This window comes from Dicentrarchus labrax, unplaced genomic scaffold (genome assembly GCF_905237075.1).
Source record: "Dicentrarchus labrax unplaced genomic scaffold, dlabrax2021, whole genome shotgun sequence".
NCBI lineage: Eukaryota > Metazoa > Chordata > Actinopteri > Moronidae > Dicentrarchus > Dicentrarchus labrax.
In genome coordinates this window covers 7,948,516-7,967,051 of record NW_026136711.1, presented here as the reverse complement: position 1 = coordinate 7,967,051, position 18,536 = coordinate 7,948,516, and the positions used below count along the sequence as shown (strand labels likewise).

Here is an 18,536-nt window from a genome sequence, read left to right as displayed (position 1 = left end):
TAAAATGGTGGTTAGGATGTTGCTGATGAGCAGTTTGAGAGAGATCCAGAAAGTTCATTGAAGAGATGTGAGTGTCCAAGAAAGAGTCTGAAAGTTGGAATTATTTCTTACATTTACTTTGATCATTCTCATCAGAAGACTATGGCACATTATTAATGTAACACATGATATTATTCTTCCCATACATGCTAGTCCCGTTTGTGGAACATGTTTCCTTTCCACTCCAGCGGGAAGTGATTATTGGAAAAATACAGTGGTTTGTATTTCCTCGAGAAAACCAGCTGAGGCAACAAACCTCCGCCAGCAGCCACACTGTTCTGCTGATTCAGTCGGCAGAACAGATCCCATTATCTTGTTTATCCTCATGGAAATTTAGCAGTTTACCATGTGACCTACATTTTCTCAACAGATCCAGGTCTTAGGCGGGCGCTGAGGAAACAGCTTGCTGGTGAGTTGAGAGAATTTGCATGACACCATCAAGATAAGAGTTTGATGCCATGGTTCCCGTGGATCAGAGGCAAAGCTTTACAGGCATGACGAGACAGTACGAGAGCAGGAGACGCATTGGTGCCATTATGTGAGGGCGGCACCTCACCCTGACCTGCTCTCCTCAGAGTTCATTAAAGGCCTTGCTCTCCTGCATCATATAGTGTTTCCTGTCAGATACCGGGGTGTGTTCCCTCCTCACCTGCTGCGCCTGGATGCTGTGTTAATTCCCCACTAAGAATAAGACCCTCTCCCTGCAGAGATGGCAGCGAGTGATAAACGGCCAGCCCCGCTCTTATCATCACCTCTACACTTCGAGCTCAGGAAAGCAATAAAGATGGCCCACGGCATCCCTGCTCAGCCCTAACAGCCCCCACGAGCCCGTTGCCACCCCGGAGACCGCAGCCCGTGTAATTGGAGCTATTGTGAGGCCCCGAGGAGCCAGCTGAGGCCAGAGCGGGGGTGATGAGTGGGAAGAGGAGGAGGTCCTGTATATCACGTCCTCACAGGGCTCACATTAGACACTGATTGATGGATATCTCCCTCGGCCTCGGCATTGGCCCCCGGCTCCATCTCTGCCCATGCAGAGGATTGATCTTTTCCTGAAGACCTCTGACTAAAGACTAAAGCTTACTACAAAGCGTTAGGTGATACTCCAAAATCTCTTTTTAGCCTGTCTTGACACTCTCAGTCAAGGTAGCAAACAGTCACACAGGAGTATCAATCACACATTTCATGTAGTTTAAAAGGCAAAATTTAGCATCAGCACCCTGCAATGACAACTTTTCATACATAATTTGGGCTACAACCAATGATTATTTTCATTACTATTATTTTCTTAATTAATAGATCAATTGTAGGATTTAAAATGTCTTTGTCTGACAAACAGTCCAAAAAACAAGATATTCAGTCATAGAAGACTAATTAAACCAGAAAATATTCCCATTTCAGAAGCTGGAACCAGTGAATTTTTGCTTAGAAAATCCTTTAAAAACATGAAATAATTACCAAAACAGTTGCAGATTAATTGTCTGTTGAACCAATTAACTGAGTAGTCGTTTCAGCTCCAGTGCTAATCAGATCTTCATCAAGTGAAATATTTCAATGATGGGGTTTGTCTACAAGGGCTGAAACTATCAATTATTTTCATGATCAATTAACTTGTAGGTTCCTTTATAGTTAATCAACCATTTAGTCTATCAGATGGCACAAAGTAGTGAAAATTTCACACATTAGCATCACAACTACCCAGAGTCCAAAGTACCATCGACAATTTTATCCAACCAACACTCCAAAACCCCAAAGGAATTCAGTTTACAAAGATATAAAACAGATAAAGGCAGCAAATAATCTGAGTTGAGAAGCCAGAACCAAAAATTGTTTGCCATTTTCCTTAAACGATCCATCAGTTATCAAAATAGTTGATAACTACAGTTTGGATTGCTCAAATAATGTACTGATGAGATGATACTGCCCCTATGTTTGCAATCTTCAACTTCTAACTTGTCTTTGTGTCAGTTTTTGCCATTAACTATGGGTATGATGATTCTTTTGTTATGATGGAAAGAGACTGAGACTGTTTTAATCAGCGACTGGACCAGAGTCAACAGATTATTTTGGAACCACGATAACACTGCTAATGTCTGCAACGGGGTTCAGTCAGTGTTAGGGGGGGAGAGCAGCTCTCTCCCAGACGCTGCTTATCTCCATCAACCACTGCAGCCTCCCAGTCATCTGGGTTGAGCATTAATCTGCTCTGAGGAACACATTACTGAAGCCTTACAGCTGTGCTCCCTCTAGTGGACTCCTGCCCCAAAGACTAAACTCAGCTGAGGAAGCCTTGAGACTTGAGCAGAGGTGCGGTCACACTTGTCATTAATACTGTAATTGAGTGCTATAACAGATATACTGTAAGATTTTGGCAGATATTCAAACCTGGATATTGTCTGTCTGTTAAAACATAAAAATAGATTGAGGCAGATATTCAAAAAGTTGCAGTGCAGTGAACACTACACAATGCAGCAGTTTTATTAGCTACATCTTTTTGTATTTACATACGTTTTTGACATTTGTTTCAAGTCTGACTGCACAATCAATCAAAATATTATCAAAATCAAGTGAAGTACTGTAATTCTGCAGAGATGCCCTGGCCTACAAATCTCGAGTGTTCGTTTGGTTATGGGTTAGGGCAATTCACACAATAATCCATAATCATATTGCAATCGCAGTATATCTGACAATAATCGCAATATGATGTTTTTACAATATCAGCCATAGTTCAGTGCAGGAAGGAAGGTATGTTATGATAGCTGGCACTATAGGGGATACCATTCTGTGCAGAATGATGACAAGGATGTGTTTTTTAAAACCATAGCAGATGTAAAGTCAGTAAAGGGAGAGGGATGATAATAATAATAATAATAGGTTGGGACTGTTGTTATGTTGTTTAAAATGGATGAATGGATAGGTTTCCCACATGGCCCAGGAACTAAAAAACAATATAACAACATAAATACCCTTAAGAAATAGAAGATAAATTTTACTCTAACCCCCATGACAGTTACTCAAGGATAATTGCAATATATTTTTATCACCTATAGAGTGCAGCTGGGCTACATAATTGGTGGTTCGCGGGCCACATATGGCTTGGAATCAACCTGAGTGGCCCGGCATACATAAATTTGATAAAATATGTAAACTACATAAATAGCGTATAGAAGTGGCTAACGTGAGAGCCATCTCCCTTCCTTCTCATCTCTGTTGAGTGCTGCAGAAGCACAGTACCCATCGGGCAGGATGTTTACAGACACAGCGACACACCGACAATCATATCTTTCACAATTCAATGCTTTCTCATATGATTTCAGCTTATTGGCTTCTAAAAATCTCCGACTATTGACAGTCACAAGTAGGGAAGTGCTCTATTGAAAATATGGCTGTCAATCCTGAAATTGACATTGAAAACCATCAGTTTAATCCTGCCTGCCTGCCTGCCTGCCTGACTGGTGAGTACTTGTTTATTTCATATAATATTATTATATAATATAATTGCAGCTGTTAAAGAATATAATAATCAGAGGCACTTTCCTGAGTGATCACAGTAGAGGGGCGCTAAAGTGCATAGTCATCTTAGATTGGAGCCGTATTAGAGCTTTGATTCTCTGCCCGAACTGGACAGGTTAGGGTCGACTTTGGGTAGTGCTCCTTTGTCTGTCTTGTCCTTTGGCTTTTTAGAACAACATGGAGTAACACAAAACCGCAACCAGGGGTGGATCTAGAGAAATACTCATGAGGTGGCAAGAAGGAGACTTTAAGGGGTGGCAGAATTATATGCTGCTTTAACAATCAGTATTTGCTTGGAAAAAACCCAAATGAAGATATTAACATATACTTAAAAACATTATTGTGGCAAATAAGAACGTAATATAAATATCTAAAGATGGCATTAGAAATCAAGTTTTATTTTCAAATCTTCAGACATTTTTCAAAATACATATTTTTTTCATTGAACTTTAGCCTGTGCTCAGATCATTTACTTTTGTTAAGCTACAAAAGTATTATCAGTGACATATATCAGTAAAAAGTACAGTATATGGCATTAAATGTACTTTGTTGCTTTCCACCACTGTACACTAGATATACAGAATACAGGCTGCACACCAGCCTATCACAGTGCAAGTTACTGTAGGCGTAAGTGTCATTTTCAGAATGACAAGTGGCTGAAAATGGTATGAAAAGCACAAAGGTTTGTCTTTAGCAGAGATACAGTAGCCTTTAGCTGTTTCATTGCCTCTGGTAGGCAGTACAGAAGCCTCACCAGTGTGATCCGACCTTTGAAGTACTTTTGAGTGGCAAGCGAGTGTTAGGCGACGCCACAAACAAGATGAAAGGTGAAGCAAAATGTCAGTGGAGCCACACTGTTCCTCTCATCTGTTGACTGTCGTACTGTACCCACTACTGCCTTGTACTGTGTATCAAGAGTGTGTTTCAGAACAAATAGAGAATATCATATTGTGGCTGAGGATGTAGAAATGAAGATGAACTGTAATTAGGCCTGGTTGCTGAAAAGGGGAGTACCGGCATTTTTGCATTCCTTTGAAATTGTGTAATTCAGACGACACAAAGGGCAGCGAGGGTGTTATCTATCTACACTATAAACAGGACATCTTAATAAAATAAGTCACATTCACATGATAACTGAACTCAGATATTTTCTGTTAACATATTTTAAATAAGTTTGGAGAAATGCTGCATATGAGTGTAATATACTTACTAGTTTTAAGTATAATTAACTTGAGTTAATACATTTAAAAAATTGGTTTCCTCAGTTTGAGTTAAACTAACTCATCAGGTTTTACAGTTTACCTACACTGCTGTTTCATCAACCATGTCTCAGAGCGCAGCTGAGGCCAGAGAAACCTGCAGAGCTGCAAGGTTGTGTCCTGTGCCCTGACTCAGCCCAGCCTTCTCTTTGCAGCCACAAAATGCTCTGCAACAGCACTCCCTTTCAGACCATACAGAACAGACAAAATCACAGTGAATACAAAGACGACTCACACTAATCCCATTTCAGAATAAACACACACAAAAACAACCCGTCAGGTCAGAGGTATAGTAGTGATGCACCGGTGCGATATGAGAACAGTTCTAACAATGACAAAAAAAACATTTTTTATTTTTATGAGCTGTTCCTCATGTTCTGACTGTAACCCCCAAATTTGAATAGGCATGGCTGCAACCAGTAGCACCGCAGGCCTATTTTTTACGGGAGCCACGACCCACTCGTGTCAGTCATCACAGAGCAGATCACACTGGCAGGAAGTCAGACACAGAAACGGCAAAGAGAATCCAATCAATTTTCAAAATAAATGCCATGTGTGGACTCTGTATCAAAACGAGAAGTCAATCAGTCAGAGACAGGTTAGAGGAAATCTTAAGCACAGAAAGACACAGTATTCTTTTTAAGGACGAAATAGACAAGTAAACAGTGTTTGCTCTGAATAGCTTTGCTTCTGAAATGCTCTCAGTGGGATTTGAAGATGCATTGATCAGATGAAGATAATGTGGTTGCAAAAGTTGCTTGCAAACTGCTGACATTGCTTCTCCTCGGCCTACCTGCTCAACCAACGTGAAGTTACGCAATGTCACGTTGCTGTAAATTGGTATCGGGTTTGGTATTGGAGTAGTTTTCTGATTACAATTACAAGTAGGATACATGAGCATAGCATTAGACCCAATACTAGCATCAGTTTCGGTTTATCTCTGCTCAAAAGTATTTAAAATTAGTGAGTCGATAAAAAAACAGTCCAATGATGACATATTTGACGATTTCAGGCTCACAAAACTCAGATCAGACTGTCAAAATAGGCAGTGCTGATCAAACATGATACAACTCGTATCAACTCGCAGTAAGTCTCGCAGTAAGTCATTCTGGTTGTTGTAGGATTTATAGCTTTTTCTCTGGTCTATTTCAAAACTATTTGCATAGACAGCCCAGTTTTATGAAAAGAACATATTTCCAGGAGCAGTGAAATTCCTCTTTAAGTTAATGGAGTCCGGTCATTATATTTGCTTTCAAACTGGATAACAACACCCTGTATTTACTGTCAATCAATAAAGTAAAGGCTAACCTTAGTCCAGATATATCAACATGATAGGAGTGAATATGATTTTCATTTCATATTCTGAAGTTTCATTCAACATTCCCATAGCTGAGCGCGTTCATTTCCACTGGAGTCAAAATCCTATTTTTGTCCCTTTCCACTTTCTCTCATCTAGGTTGCCTTAAGTAGCCTTAAGGCACAGATACAAAAACAAAAGTGTGTTTATGCTCATTGTGTATCCAACCCAGATGGACATGTACACACGTCTGTTGGTGTATATGGATTTATGTCACGCACATGCAGATGCCGAAACTATAAACTGAGCTTTGAGCGACCTTTTTTCTGGTTATCTTTTTTTTTTTTTGGCTGCAGCTATGAAAAGATTACTGCTTTCTTCACCTCAATCGATTTTGAGGTGGAGTCAATATTCTCCAAAGGTGAACATCAATCTAACCGAAGGCAACTAATAAAAAGGTTAAAGTACAACATTTTCTACCAGTGCAAAATTTTTTTATTTTATCTAAGGGTGTTTTCGTTGGACTACCATTATTGTGGAAAACATGAAAACCACTTGAACCACAATGTGTTATTTGCCTTAAAAATGTAGCAAACAGCACTGACAGTTCCTTTTGTTTTCTCACTTCATTGTGTTTTCTCAGTGTAGCCTGTTTTTTGGGGTTAGCTGTCCCTGTAAGGCTGCTGTTCTTCAGGAGAAACAGCTTGTATCAGTGTGGGCAGGTCAACTACCCAAGCTCCCACTCTCCACACAAATTGCTGGTATTTCTTTTATGTACATTGAGTTTTATATGCAGAGAACAAGTTTGGATGAGGCCCACAGAAAACTGCCCTGCAGCTACTCAGCAGCACTTTTCTAGATTCCTCCACACGCTGGGATTTGATAGGACCCAAGTTAAGTTCCTGTGCCAAAATATGTGAGTACACAAGTGATTTTATGCTGACAAAATCAATTTATTTCTGCACGATTTCCGAGTGTGATAAGGAGTTGAATCAGTTTTAATCTTCAAGACGTCCTGGTTGCTCGGCGGGCATAGCCATATATCATGCGCTGTAAACACTCATCACATGTCTTTCTCGTTATTCCTGCCATTCCCCGATGCATGCACTAATTTAGAAGTCACAATCTTGTTTACACCCATCTCCTATATCACTCGTGAGGGAAGAAGGAGATACGGTACAGTTAATATTCCCCAAGTTTGGGATTACAGTGGTGTCGGACGACAATGCAAAGCAAAATGCAGATGGCAACCTTTTTCAAATTTGGCCTTTTGGAGATTGCAGACTTGCAAAGCCTCAGTGAGCAGCCAACTTGGAAGTCCCAAATGTCAGGCTTTCCCAACCAGCACCTGAGAGCGGCCAGTGAGAATCATCGAATAGGAGAAAACCCACATCTAGATTAGCTTCAAAAAATCTACTCAAGCAGAGGTCCGTCTTACTGCCAGATTTCACCCAAATCTGATGGAGATAAAAGAAAAACACTCAAGCGGCACTGAGAACTCTTTCCAACAACCACAACAAAGATATGGAAACTTGGAGCTATGGCCACAAAGTTATACACATATCTGCAACTGAGGTATTTTCATTACAGATTTGATAATTTAGTCTGTAAAATGTCAGAAAATAGTGGAAAATCTAAATACAACTGATGTCCACCCCTGGACACCACCAGACATGTTCATCTGTTTTATTCAAAGGCTTGCGATTGTGATAGATGCAGATACATGAGGTAGTGTGTAGTTACATTATATGAATTTTTTGTTCTATTAAAGAGTGAGGTGGAGAACTGAAGGAGTGAACACAGTTATTGTTTGGTCCGAATGTGATATTGTGTCATTGTTTATGTGTTCCATCTCGCTGTCCATGTCATGTATATTTGTGTGGCGCTAGCACCATGTACTGCATGTTTATAATGCATTCAAAATGTCGATCTGTGAAGCTTCTTCCTGTACAGCATAAATGAGTGGATTTCCATCTGTATCTGTGCATGGCTGCATTGTGTGTAACTGCACTCAGTGCTGTACGGCTTTATGAACAGTACAAACACACAGTCAGACTTCAGCTCACTGAAGTATAACGGTGCTTTGAGGATTTGATCCTCCCTTTATGGCAGTATGCACTGTAGACTAAATGCACCTATCATTAGGATACCATACCCTTAACAGGTTTCTGTATCCTGGGGGATACAGTCATTTGACAGGCTGTGGGGCATTAAGTGGGTGCACTTTATATCATGAAAAACACTGAATGGGTCATATGACTTCATGCCAATGTTCAGATACATACTCATCATTTGTGTCAAAATCCAAAAATGGTAGCGTACATGGACAAAGACGCTGGCCATAAGGTAAGAGTTCTTATTTATTCATGTTTATTATAGTTTGGATAGACTTTGTTTAAGAAAATATTGTTTTTTAAGGATGATTTTATATGTTCTTTTTGAAAAATATTGTATTATATTCTCACAACTTTGATAATCAGCCGTTAAATGTCTGTATCCTAAATGATTAGTTGCCCATAAAGTTAGGTAGTTTGTATTGGGACTTGGGGGCAGGGGGTGTACAGTATATGTTCCTTGTCAATATTTGGAGAAAAAGCACCAGTCTACTGCTACAGCAAGCTGCAACAATAACTATTGTTCAGTTTGTTTGTTTTTTTACTTTTCTAAACTGTGCAAAGCATTAAATAAATGAACTAATTCATTGTTTATAAAAATGTGACACATGACATATTACAAAAGGAGGGAATGGGCAAGTATCTGCAGTGATACAGAGTGGAGATAAAGGTCAATTTAAAAAAAAAAAGAAATCATGAAATTGTGTATGTCAGCCTAGATATATTAGAAAATAGCAATTCATGCATTTTTCAAAAATATTTATAAGTCCATGCCCATTTAAGCGTTAGGTTTTGTTTTAGTGCCTGATATATGCTGATTAAACTTCACATAGCCACAGTTATATGTGCCATCACTGCTGCTGAAGTGATGTCTTCAGAGTGCTTGTTCTGCCAGACCAACAATGAACAATTCAATATACAATGATAAAAAACAGACAATTTCAAATGTGAAAAACAGGAACTGGTGAAAGTTTGGAATTTCTGTTTGAAAAACTAATTCTCTCCTTGTCCCTACAGTGTGCTGTTTGAATGCTGTCTGTGCAGAGTTTGAGTCTAGAAGGATGTTTTCACATTCATCTGCTGAAAGTGGAAAGTTTCTCTGAGCTCATTGAACATCTGATTTTAATAGCCTACAAGAATTATTTGTGACATCAGTATGTAACTTGTACAGTGTGATGTAGAAACTTGAAGCCACCAGTGCACATCCACTGAGAATGGACTTTACAGTGAAGGAGGAGACATGTCCACACTGCAAGTCTTAATGTTCAATTATGATTTATTGCTCAGATCTATTCACATTATGTCTGAATGTGGCCCATATCAGATTCCAGTGTGAACAAGTCCTGACGTGACCTGATCTACATTGACGTAAAAGTCATCAAGTCAATTCTGATATGACTGTTCACACTGAGGTTGCATTGCAAGTGGCCCAAATCAGAATTGAAAAGATTCCAAGTGATTTGAGCTGTTCTCGCTGTCATGAAAAAACAAACAAACACACAACAGATCTGTCACATATGAGCAAAGAAATCAGGTTTGGATCACTTGTTCCTGCAGTGTGATCCTAGCCTATATATGTCTTAATGTCTGCAGGGGATCTTAATTAACATTAATCGATCACTAGAATTGTTGTTGATTACATTTCTGTTGATAGACTAGCTGATTAATGAACTTCTTGTTTCAGTGCTACTATAAATAAGCACGGGGTAAAGCAATTAGGGATCTATGTTTTTTCTATCAAAGAGTGATGATACCTCATTTGACATCCTGCTCTGTGACAGTGAACTGAAACAAACAGCAAAGCCCATCACATTATCCCCTGCATGCGAGTACAGCCAATAAACGACAGCTCCAGCCTGACCGCAGATCCGGCAGAGACTGGTTCGCTCTAATCGGGAGGTGTGTGCTGTACAGGTACGGCTAGTGTGTTTAGCGCAGCACTGCCAGCTGCCTAAATTTGCCTCCATGCAGATTTATGGGAAAGCGAGACCACTTTGATCTCTGATACTCTCAGCTGCGCTCTGCAGCGCTGCCATGAAAGAGACTTTACAATTAGATCAATTCAACACAAACAGCGGTGGCAGGAGAGTGAATAAAAAGCCTGATCTATTTATGGTTTCTTCACAGCCAATGACAACGCTTATATGAGGTTACTCTTAATTAGCTGGAATGTCTCTACTTTTATGTACCATCTGACAATTTCCAGCTGTAATTACTACTGCCTACTAAAAACAGCCGTGCCCCCATGTGCTGCAGAGCTCTTATATCACTGTGGACAACAACAGCAACGCTGCTGCATGCTGAATACACACAGATCTCCCTCTACAACACACTGAGGCTGAAAACACCAGGGGTAATTTGAGCTGGTTGTAGGCTCTTTGCTTTTGTTTATGCAGCATTAAAACAACAGTGAGGATGGGACCTGGAGAACAACAGCATTTAAAATTACACTTAGTTCATGATTTAGTCATTTTCCTCGACAGTTTAAAGCAATGCACAAAGGCTGTTTGACACTGCCACAGTCATCTTTTAAGATGTAAAGGTGCACAGCGAGTAAGGCATTAAACTTTAACCAGGAGGGCTCCCTAAATATTTCATCGGCCCATTTATTATAGACAAGTGGGCAGACTCTCTGGGTAGATTTACCTTTGTGATAACAGTAGATTGGGAACAGTGTTGATATCTAAAGGTCCTGTAATGTGCTCTGTGGAAACATGCTGACAAAGAATTTTCCAATAAAGTCAAATCAATCAATCTAGAACATAGCGGCGCAGCTCTAGCTGCTTTATTTGATATGGCTGTCATGAAGAGTGATATATGTGGCCTTATTAAGCAACTGTGTATACACACACAGTTAAGACAGACAGTAAGATAGATGAACGGGCCTATATCAGCCACATCCCCACCATTCACTGTCTGACAGCATAGTTTCTCAATAATTAACAGCCATTTGAATCTAATTGTTAAGCACTTCTCCAAAGAGTCCTTACGCATTAATTACTTCATCACTTTGTTTGGAAACGTGTTGCCATATTAATACTGCTTGGCTCTGATGGCGTCCAAAGATAAATGTGGACTGAAAAAAACCTGTGACTGCACAATAATATACCCAGTAGATACTTTTTTAACACAAAATTAAAGGATAGGTGTGTAGGATATAGAAGCAAATAGCATTGTAGTTGCAGATTACAACGCCCTTGCCTTACCCTTATGTACCAAGCAGAAAGGAACTACAGTGGCCGCAAAACAGCAAGGTTACTGTAGAAACAAGGCGGTTGAAAATGGCGGACTCTGTAGAAGACCCACTTCCTCTGTACAGCCTTTTTGCCCACTATAGCACGCAGCTGGTTTTATGGCAAAAATAAACCTCCTGTACACTACCTGCCCAGCACCAGACAACCAGACAGAAGTTAGCAACTAGTTGAGGAAAACGAAATCTAGATGTTAACGAATCAGGTATTTCTCCCAGGAGTTGGTGGAGGCTGAAACGGAGCCAAAAGCAGAGTGAATATTGGACTTGGATTTATTTGGTGGCCAGAAACACAGCAATATCTATTTATAGTTTGCTAACATTTGCTAATATTAGCAACTGTAAATACCAGACTAAGTAAGGCTTATAGCAACAAAGCCCCTGAGAGTGTGAGCAAAGGTGAGTTCTATCTATGAGCTGTATTCAGTTAGTTGTAATCTGCAACTTCAACACTAAATGCCACTAAATCCTACATACTGGTCCTTTAATCACAAATATTCAACTCATGGTGACTTTAAATGATAAATGTAAGCACAAGACTTAGATCTGTAATTGAAAATAACACTGTGGTACTTCTATGAAGCATCTCAAACACATCAAGTTATTTCAGGTCCAATTATTTGCTACAGAAGTGGACAACCACAGGAACTCAGCCAGTGTATGGAGAGAAGAGAATCCCCCAATCTGATTTCCACACTTCCTTGTGTCACTACAGATTGGATTAGTTCTAGATTGCTCAGCCCAGCAAGTGTAAAATGGATGAGAAGCTGATTACAGCCATTCAAAGCTTCCCTAATTCTCCAAAAAACTTATTTTATTTGAAGGACCGGGGGAAGATGTCTCAATAACAAGGCTGGAACTGTTGCAGTCAATAGGATCTTATCAGCAGTTGCTAGCTGCTTGTGTTCTTTGGAACAACATATATCATGTGTCTTCGTGAGAGATACAGGTCATGATCTACCTTGGAGCTAATTTGGAGCAGCAGCATATTACACAGATGCACTTGGCCCTGCCCACCATTAGTTAGGAAAGAGCCATTAGCTTTGTAGGACCTGCAACCGCTGAGTGAATGAAAGGTCATCAAGGCCCTCCATATGCTCCAAGACCGCTTCAAACCAGACAGAAAAATAAGGAAACAAAAGTAAATAAGTCAAAGCAGCACTTATTAGTGCACGCTTTTATGCTGTCTGTGTTTCTTGGCTGAACATGTGATTAGTCAGGGCACTTTAGGGAAACTCCGCACTGCGAAACAGACCCACCAGCGACCTTGGGTGGATCACATGATCAGCCTTTGCAGTCGATCCCCCAGCTTTGAAAAAGCTCTAGCTTTGCGCCTGTACCCTGACCCGGCGAGGGGTGGGGCCACTTGGTAATATGATGAAAACCCTGCTTAGCGCAGGCAAGCCTTGGGTAGAACAGATGGAGGATCCTTCTTTCTTATGCAATGCAGCTCTAGTGAAGCAGAAAATATGACTTTTATGTGACTCCATGGACGTCAGATAAAATAAAGAGCCTAATGAACGTCCTGGGACTAATGGATGAGTTTTCTAGACAGACGGACAGCGGATTAAGCAAGAGGTCAACATGGGCCCCCCCAAAAAGCCTGCTGCCTGGTAGTGCCGAGACTGATACGGCACACTGCAGTCAGCTTCTCAACATTTCATTTGAGAAGATGTGCAACATGTATCACATGAGCCTGATGCATGAAACCACATTAAGCATTCTCTAGTATAGTAAGAGTCTGTCTTGAATGCATGAATAATTCCGGGTTGCTCGCAGATTTGTCATTAATATTGATCACCTTCATAAATATTAGCATACCTTGTGAAGCAGTAGTCATTAATCTCTTATGTCTGTTTCAGCAAAATGTTTATGAGTTGTTATACTGCCGGAAATTGTGTATGTTTTGTGTTAAACAGACTGGAAATATTCTATAAATGCACATTTGGCTTATTTCATTGTCTCTTTGTACTTTCTCTCTGGACGCTGTACTCATAGCTTTCAAAAATTGTATTGTGTTTGTGTGCGTTTAGCAGAAAAAAGCCATAAAATACTAACTACTATCATTAGAGACTACAATCGGAGGCTCCAAATTGACCAGAACAGTGAGATTAAACAGGCTGAGAGAAGAGGACGTACTGGTGAAAGGCTTTGAATAATAATAACATTAACAAAAAGCCTGCCTTCTTCAGACCCCTTTCTAAAAATAGCTCCACTGGTGTGACATCATCAGTGCTACGCAAATACCAGTCCACCTTTACTTCTGTCGGTGCAGCAGAAAAATCTAGGTAGATTGTGTTTTAGCCTACGGGAGCATCTCTGGTTGTTTGGGCCAACAGCATGCACACACACACACACAAAAATACATGCACATGCACAGAGCAGCACACACGAAAGAACTTCACATTTTGCACTTGTTTTTAAAATCACTTCACTCCACAAATAGACACGAAAAACGAAATAAAACTTAAATAAATAAATATTAGGCTCCTCCTATATCAAGTGAGCATTTCCCACTCTGACATTAAGTTTTTGCTGGCAAATGCTTACTCTCAGATTTCCTCGACTACCACCTCGTCCCTCAAAATCTCCCAGCATGCAACATTTATAGTTGTACTCACAAGTGATGGTGGCGTCTGTGAGTCATGGCAGAGCCGCGAACCTCTGTGTCTGGTCTAGGGGAGCAGGAGAGCAGAAAGCAGAGGCACACACTGACTAGCATGCAGTTAAAGCTCCCTTGGTCACCCACCTACCCACACTCACACACACTCTCTCACTCACACACACCGACTTGGCTTGCTGCTCATTCAAGCTTGGTCACAATGGGGATGAAGGCTCACGTACAGTAGTCTCATGATGTAACACACATCTCATTAGCAGCAGCCAAGGCGCACACCCTCTCCTGCATTTAACCTACTTAATCTATGCACATAGAGAAGTACTGTTTATCCATTAAGGCTACTTAATCCTATCTATATTGTCAATATGTATTAGTGTTTGGAGTCACGACTGAGTGGCACAATGAGAGAGAATGAAAGGATTGCTTGGCGAATATGAGGTGATCTGAATACAAATGTGAATATAATGTAAAATGGCTATGTGGAGCTTTAACATGTGTTGGCTCTGGTTATATAACACAGTAAGTACTTTTTAAATTATACTCTATAACCGCAACTATACAAAACAATTTTAAAAAGAATCTCTAATGTGTCTTATGTGCATCACGCCTGCACCATCAACTGAATGTCACAGCGAGGGTGTTGACCAAGCAGGGATTATCTCGCTGTAAAGGAACCTATGTAACACACTATGCAATAGCTCACTGTACTACTGTACTGAGAAGGGGAGAGGGGATTGGTCCGATGGTCTCTATGGAAACCACTGGCTGCGTTGAGGGCAGGTCCACAGAGGGAAAGGCACGAGGGAATCAAATCCTTTCTGCGCTTCTCATCCAGAGCTGATGAGTCCTCTGCAGCTAATGGACCACTGTACAAATGACTGGGCAGGTACAGGCCTTAATCACATTTAATACTGCTGCATATGAGCCATTCTGGCAAACACAGTAATAGAGTTTCAGTGACCATTAACCAAAGGCTGCAAAAGCTGCTAGGGTGTGGAGACTGCTAACTCCACTGTTGGCCTGGAGAGGGTGACAGCCATAAAGCTTCATCAGAATGGCATAACACGTAGGACACGTTTCCAACCTTTTTGGCCTGTGAGCCCTTAAAATGTGTAACAGAAATATTTTTAGTTGTGCTAGTAGCGTGGCTCTATGGGTGGCAATGTCGATCAATCAGTCAACCACCACTTTGGTCCGGACTGAAGTATCTGAACAACTATTTGATGGATTGCTGTGACATTTGTACGGTCATTCATGGACGCGTCCTGCTGACTTCACCGATCCCCTGACTTTTCCTGTAGCGCCCACCCTGGGGTGACCATTTTTGGCTTGTAGTGAAATGTCTTAACAAGTGGAGGGGTTACCAGGAAAGTTGGCATGGACATATTCCCCTTTTCAGGTGAAAATTTCAGTTTGTCCAATACCTTTGTTTATGACCAAACACCTGCAAAACCTCCCATCGGCCTCAACTGTATTTTGCGTTTAGTGCTAATGCTAATATGCTAAGCTAAGATGGTGTAAACGATAGACATTAGCATACTAACATTAGCAGCCATTAGATCCACTGTGCCTATGTACAGCCTCACAGAGCTGCTATTATGGCTGCAGACTCTTAGTCTGGTTTCTTCCTCAGTCCTTTACTGTCCTGGGGCCCCTTTGGTGGCTGTGAACCTCAGGGTGGGAACCACTGATGTAGGTAGTTTACTGCTTGCAGGTGCCCCAGCCAACCATAAAGCGCCTGCATATGATAAGAAATTTGCTTGCATAGTGCAGAGATATGCATAGGCAAAGCGCATCATAGATATACGTCATAAAGGAGCTATTCACCATATTTTTGAGCAACAACAACAGCTGCAGTCACAGACCGTTTTGTGCAAGATGACATTTTTGCATTTATTTACTCTCCCATGCTTGCATCTGTTGCTTCTAGCTCTGTCAAATACAGCTGTTATCTCACTGGTTGTGCTTTTAAAGGTCAGCGGCAACAGAGTGGCAATAATTTAAACTTTGAGCGCAATGCTTTTGAGCTGAGCACAATGTCCTGTAGTAAAACAGTGCAGTTACACACAAGAAAAATATTTAGGGAAAAAGCCACTGAATGAAATGTACAATTACATGGATGTTTTTCTGCAGAGATTCAGCTCAGTAGCTCTTCAGTGACAGATACGTTTTATTTAACAAGAGTTGTAGTACAAAAGTCAATCAGCTGCCTGTAAGGTATGGTAAAGTCAGCTTAAACAGCAACTCAACAACAGCCCCATATTAAGTAGTGAAAGTGCCTTAATGGACCTGTCTGAGGAGAAAAAAAACTGGTGGCACATTGTCACCTGTCAAGTTAAGTCAAGTCAAATTTTATCTATATTGCCCAAAATCACTCCCTCAGGACAATCTGGACAACATTCAAGACCCTCTGTCCATAGACCCTTGATTCGGATAAGGACCCCCCCCCAAAAAAAAAAAAAAACTGTGAAAAACGACTATCAGGGAGCAGTAATTTAACTGAATGACAGTACAGAACATGTCAGGAAAAGAGGGTCTAGCATTTTCTTAGTTGGCAGTAAGAGTGACCTTTTCTGTCTTAAGTTAAAACGTGTCCAGCCAGCAGATGAGCAAATGCTGGTTTTAGCAAGGGTGCATTGATGATAGCATTTCAGCCACATCTTCTATCTAACTGCAGCAAAAGAGGGAAGTTTTGTCGCCTGGAAGATGTATGCCCTAATCAAGGAAAGGGAAAGGAGGGTAGAGCCAATCATGCTATTGTGTGATACAAAAGAAGACTGGGAATAGGCAGGGGGCGGGCAAATTGCTTAACAACAAAATAAAAAGCTGCACCATCACTCAGCAGATAACATGACTGCCTGAAACACAAACACATACTCTGCATGTATCACACATTCCTCACAGGAATACACATTGTGAAGAAATGGCTGAACCTCTTTGAGATGACAAGAAGCGAGGCGGCAGGAAGCGCTGAAACATCAATCACAGGCGAGGCCTTTATAGCAGTTGTCATGACAATAGTGACGGGTGAAAGATCCTCTTCTTCCCCTCTCCGGAGACTTAGTGACATTCAGTCCCACTCTACTTAGACACAAACCGGAGAGATCACCGTCATGGCTGCAGGTCCACGAGTCCCTCCCTCTTGGTGCCCTGTCTGGTCTTAGTGAATGCTTATCCTGACGGGAGAGGTTTCCAGTCTGCTCACAGCCATGGAGAATACAGGGGGTGAGTTGTCAGTTTGATGAATAGTGCTGGATCGGTGGCTGCATGTAGTCACTGCACGACGTACATCTAATTTGCCGAACCCCTCCCTTGACAGCAGGGGATGTATAAAACCCCCAGGGGCAATCGTCTTGCTTCTACACCATGCATCTTTAGAGACATTCAGACCGGAGCGACACTGATTGCTGTATCTTTGGTCTGATTGATCATTAAGAGTTGGTCTCTGGTGAATTGTACTAGATTTAGCGACTTTGTCCTGATGTGTGCATTAAGGGTCTATGGTTGTCTGCCACTGTCAGAGAGGAGACTTGGACCACAGTGCTGTGGATGACATCATCAGTTTGGCCTGGTCTGGACAAATGACAACCTACCAGTCGTCTGCACCAGATCATTTGTTACACAGACCCATCTGTGATGTCGTCCTTGGAAACTGTTGGAAAAGGGCAGACACTTTTGAAAAACAGGACATAAACCATCTGTCTATCATCGCTTATCGTCCGCAAACTTCAACTAATCACATCAACAAACCATATAACGTAGTCAAACTCTTACCGAATCCAGTCGGGAGAAGAGCGAAAACTCTTTAATTGAATAAATACTCTCTAGTTCTGATATAACTGATGCTAGCAGCATCTATGCTAACATCTATGGAAGCCACCACTGCTAGTGTCTTTTCGTTGCGTCACACCAAGCGCCGACCCCTGCAGCTGCTAGTACTTACTCAAAGGACCCTGATTGGTCCAGTGCCACTGTAGTTTGGCCACAAACTCATAAATTGAAGCTTGGCAAAGTGGATTTTCACATGATCTTGCGAATCCAGCAGCCTTGCAAGCTTAAATTAAAGACAAGACTTCAGCGACAAAGATCGGACAGGAAGAAATGTTCTAAACAAGCTTGCTCCAGCAAACCCATGGATACTGCTATGGTCTTGAGCAAATATTTTGGCTGTGAAGATCCCGAACTTTGATTCAAAGGAAAAACTAAATCATCAGAGCGCACATCTGGAGGCGAGAGATGTCTCTGCCCCTCTGTCTACTGCTGAGCAATTTCCTCACTGCCTCTAATCCTTTGGGCAGAGTGAGCCTAATGGTCCATTATGTAACAGGCTTATAGGGAGGAGATGAGTTTACGATGAGTACTGGGATAATGTCAATCAGGTCCGCTTCCGGTCACTTGGTAGAGTAAACAACAATGGATACATTTATTGTATGCAACAGAACGATGT

At 41.2% G+C, this 18,536-nt stretch overlaps 1 protein-coding gene across 8 annotated transcripts in view; it reads right to left on the bottom strand.

Moving 5' to 3' along the window:
* The window catches only part of iqsec1b (IQ motif and Sec7 domain ArfGEF 1b), a 204,830-nt gene that overhangs the window by 79,998 nt on the left and 106,296 nt on the right, over positions 1-18,536 (bottom strand). For 4 of the 8 annotated variants that reach the window (XM_051414946.1, XM_051414933.1, XM_051414934.1 and 1 more), the window contains one exon: positions 14,091-14,144. The exons of the other annotated variants lie outside the window; for them this stretch is intronic. In XM_051414946.1, coding sequence (XP_051270906.1) covers positions 14,091-14,144 — 54 coding nt within the window. The remainder of the gene's footprint in view (positions 1-14,090; positions 14,145-18,536) is intronic. 8 annotated transcript variants of the gene reach the window in all.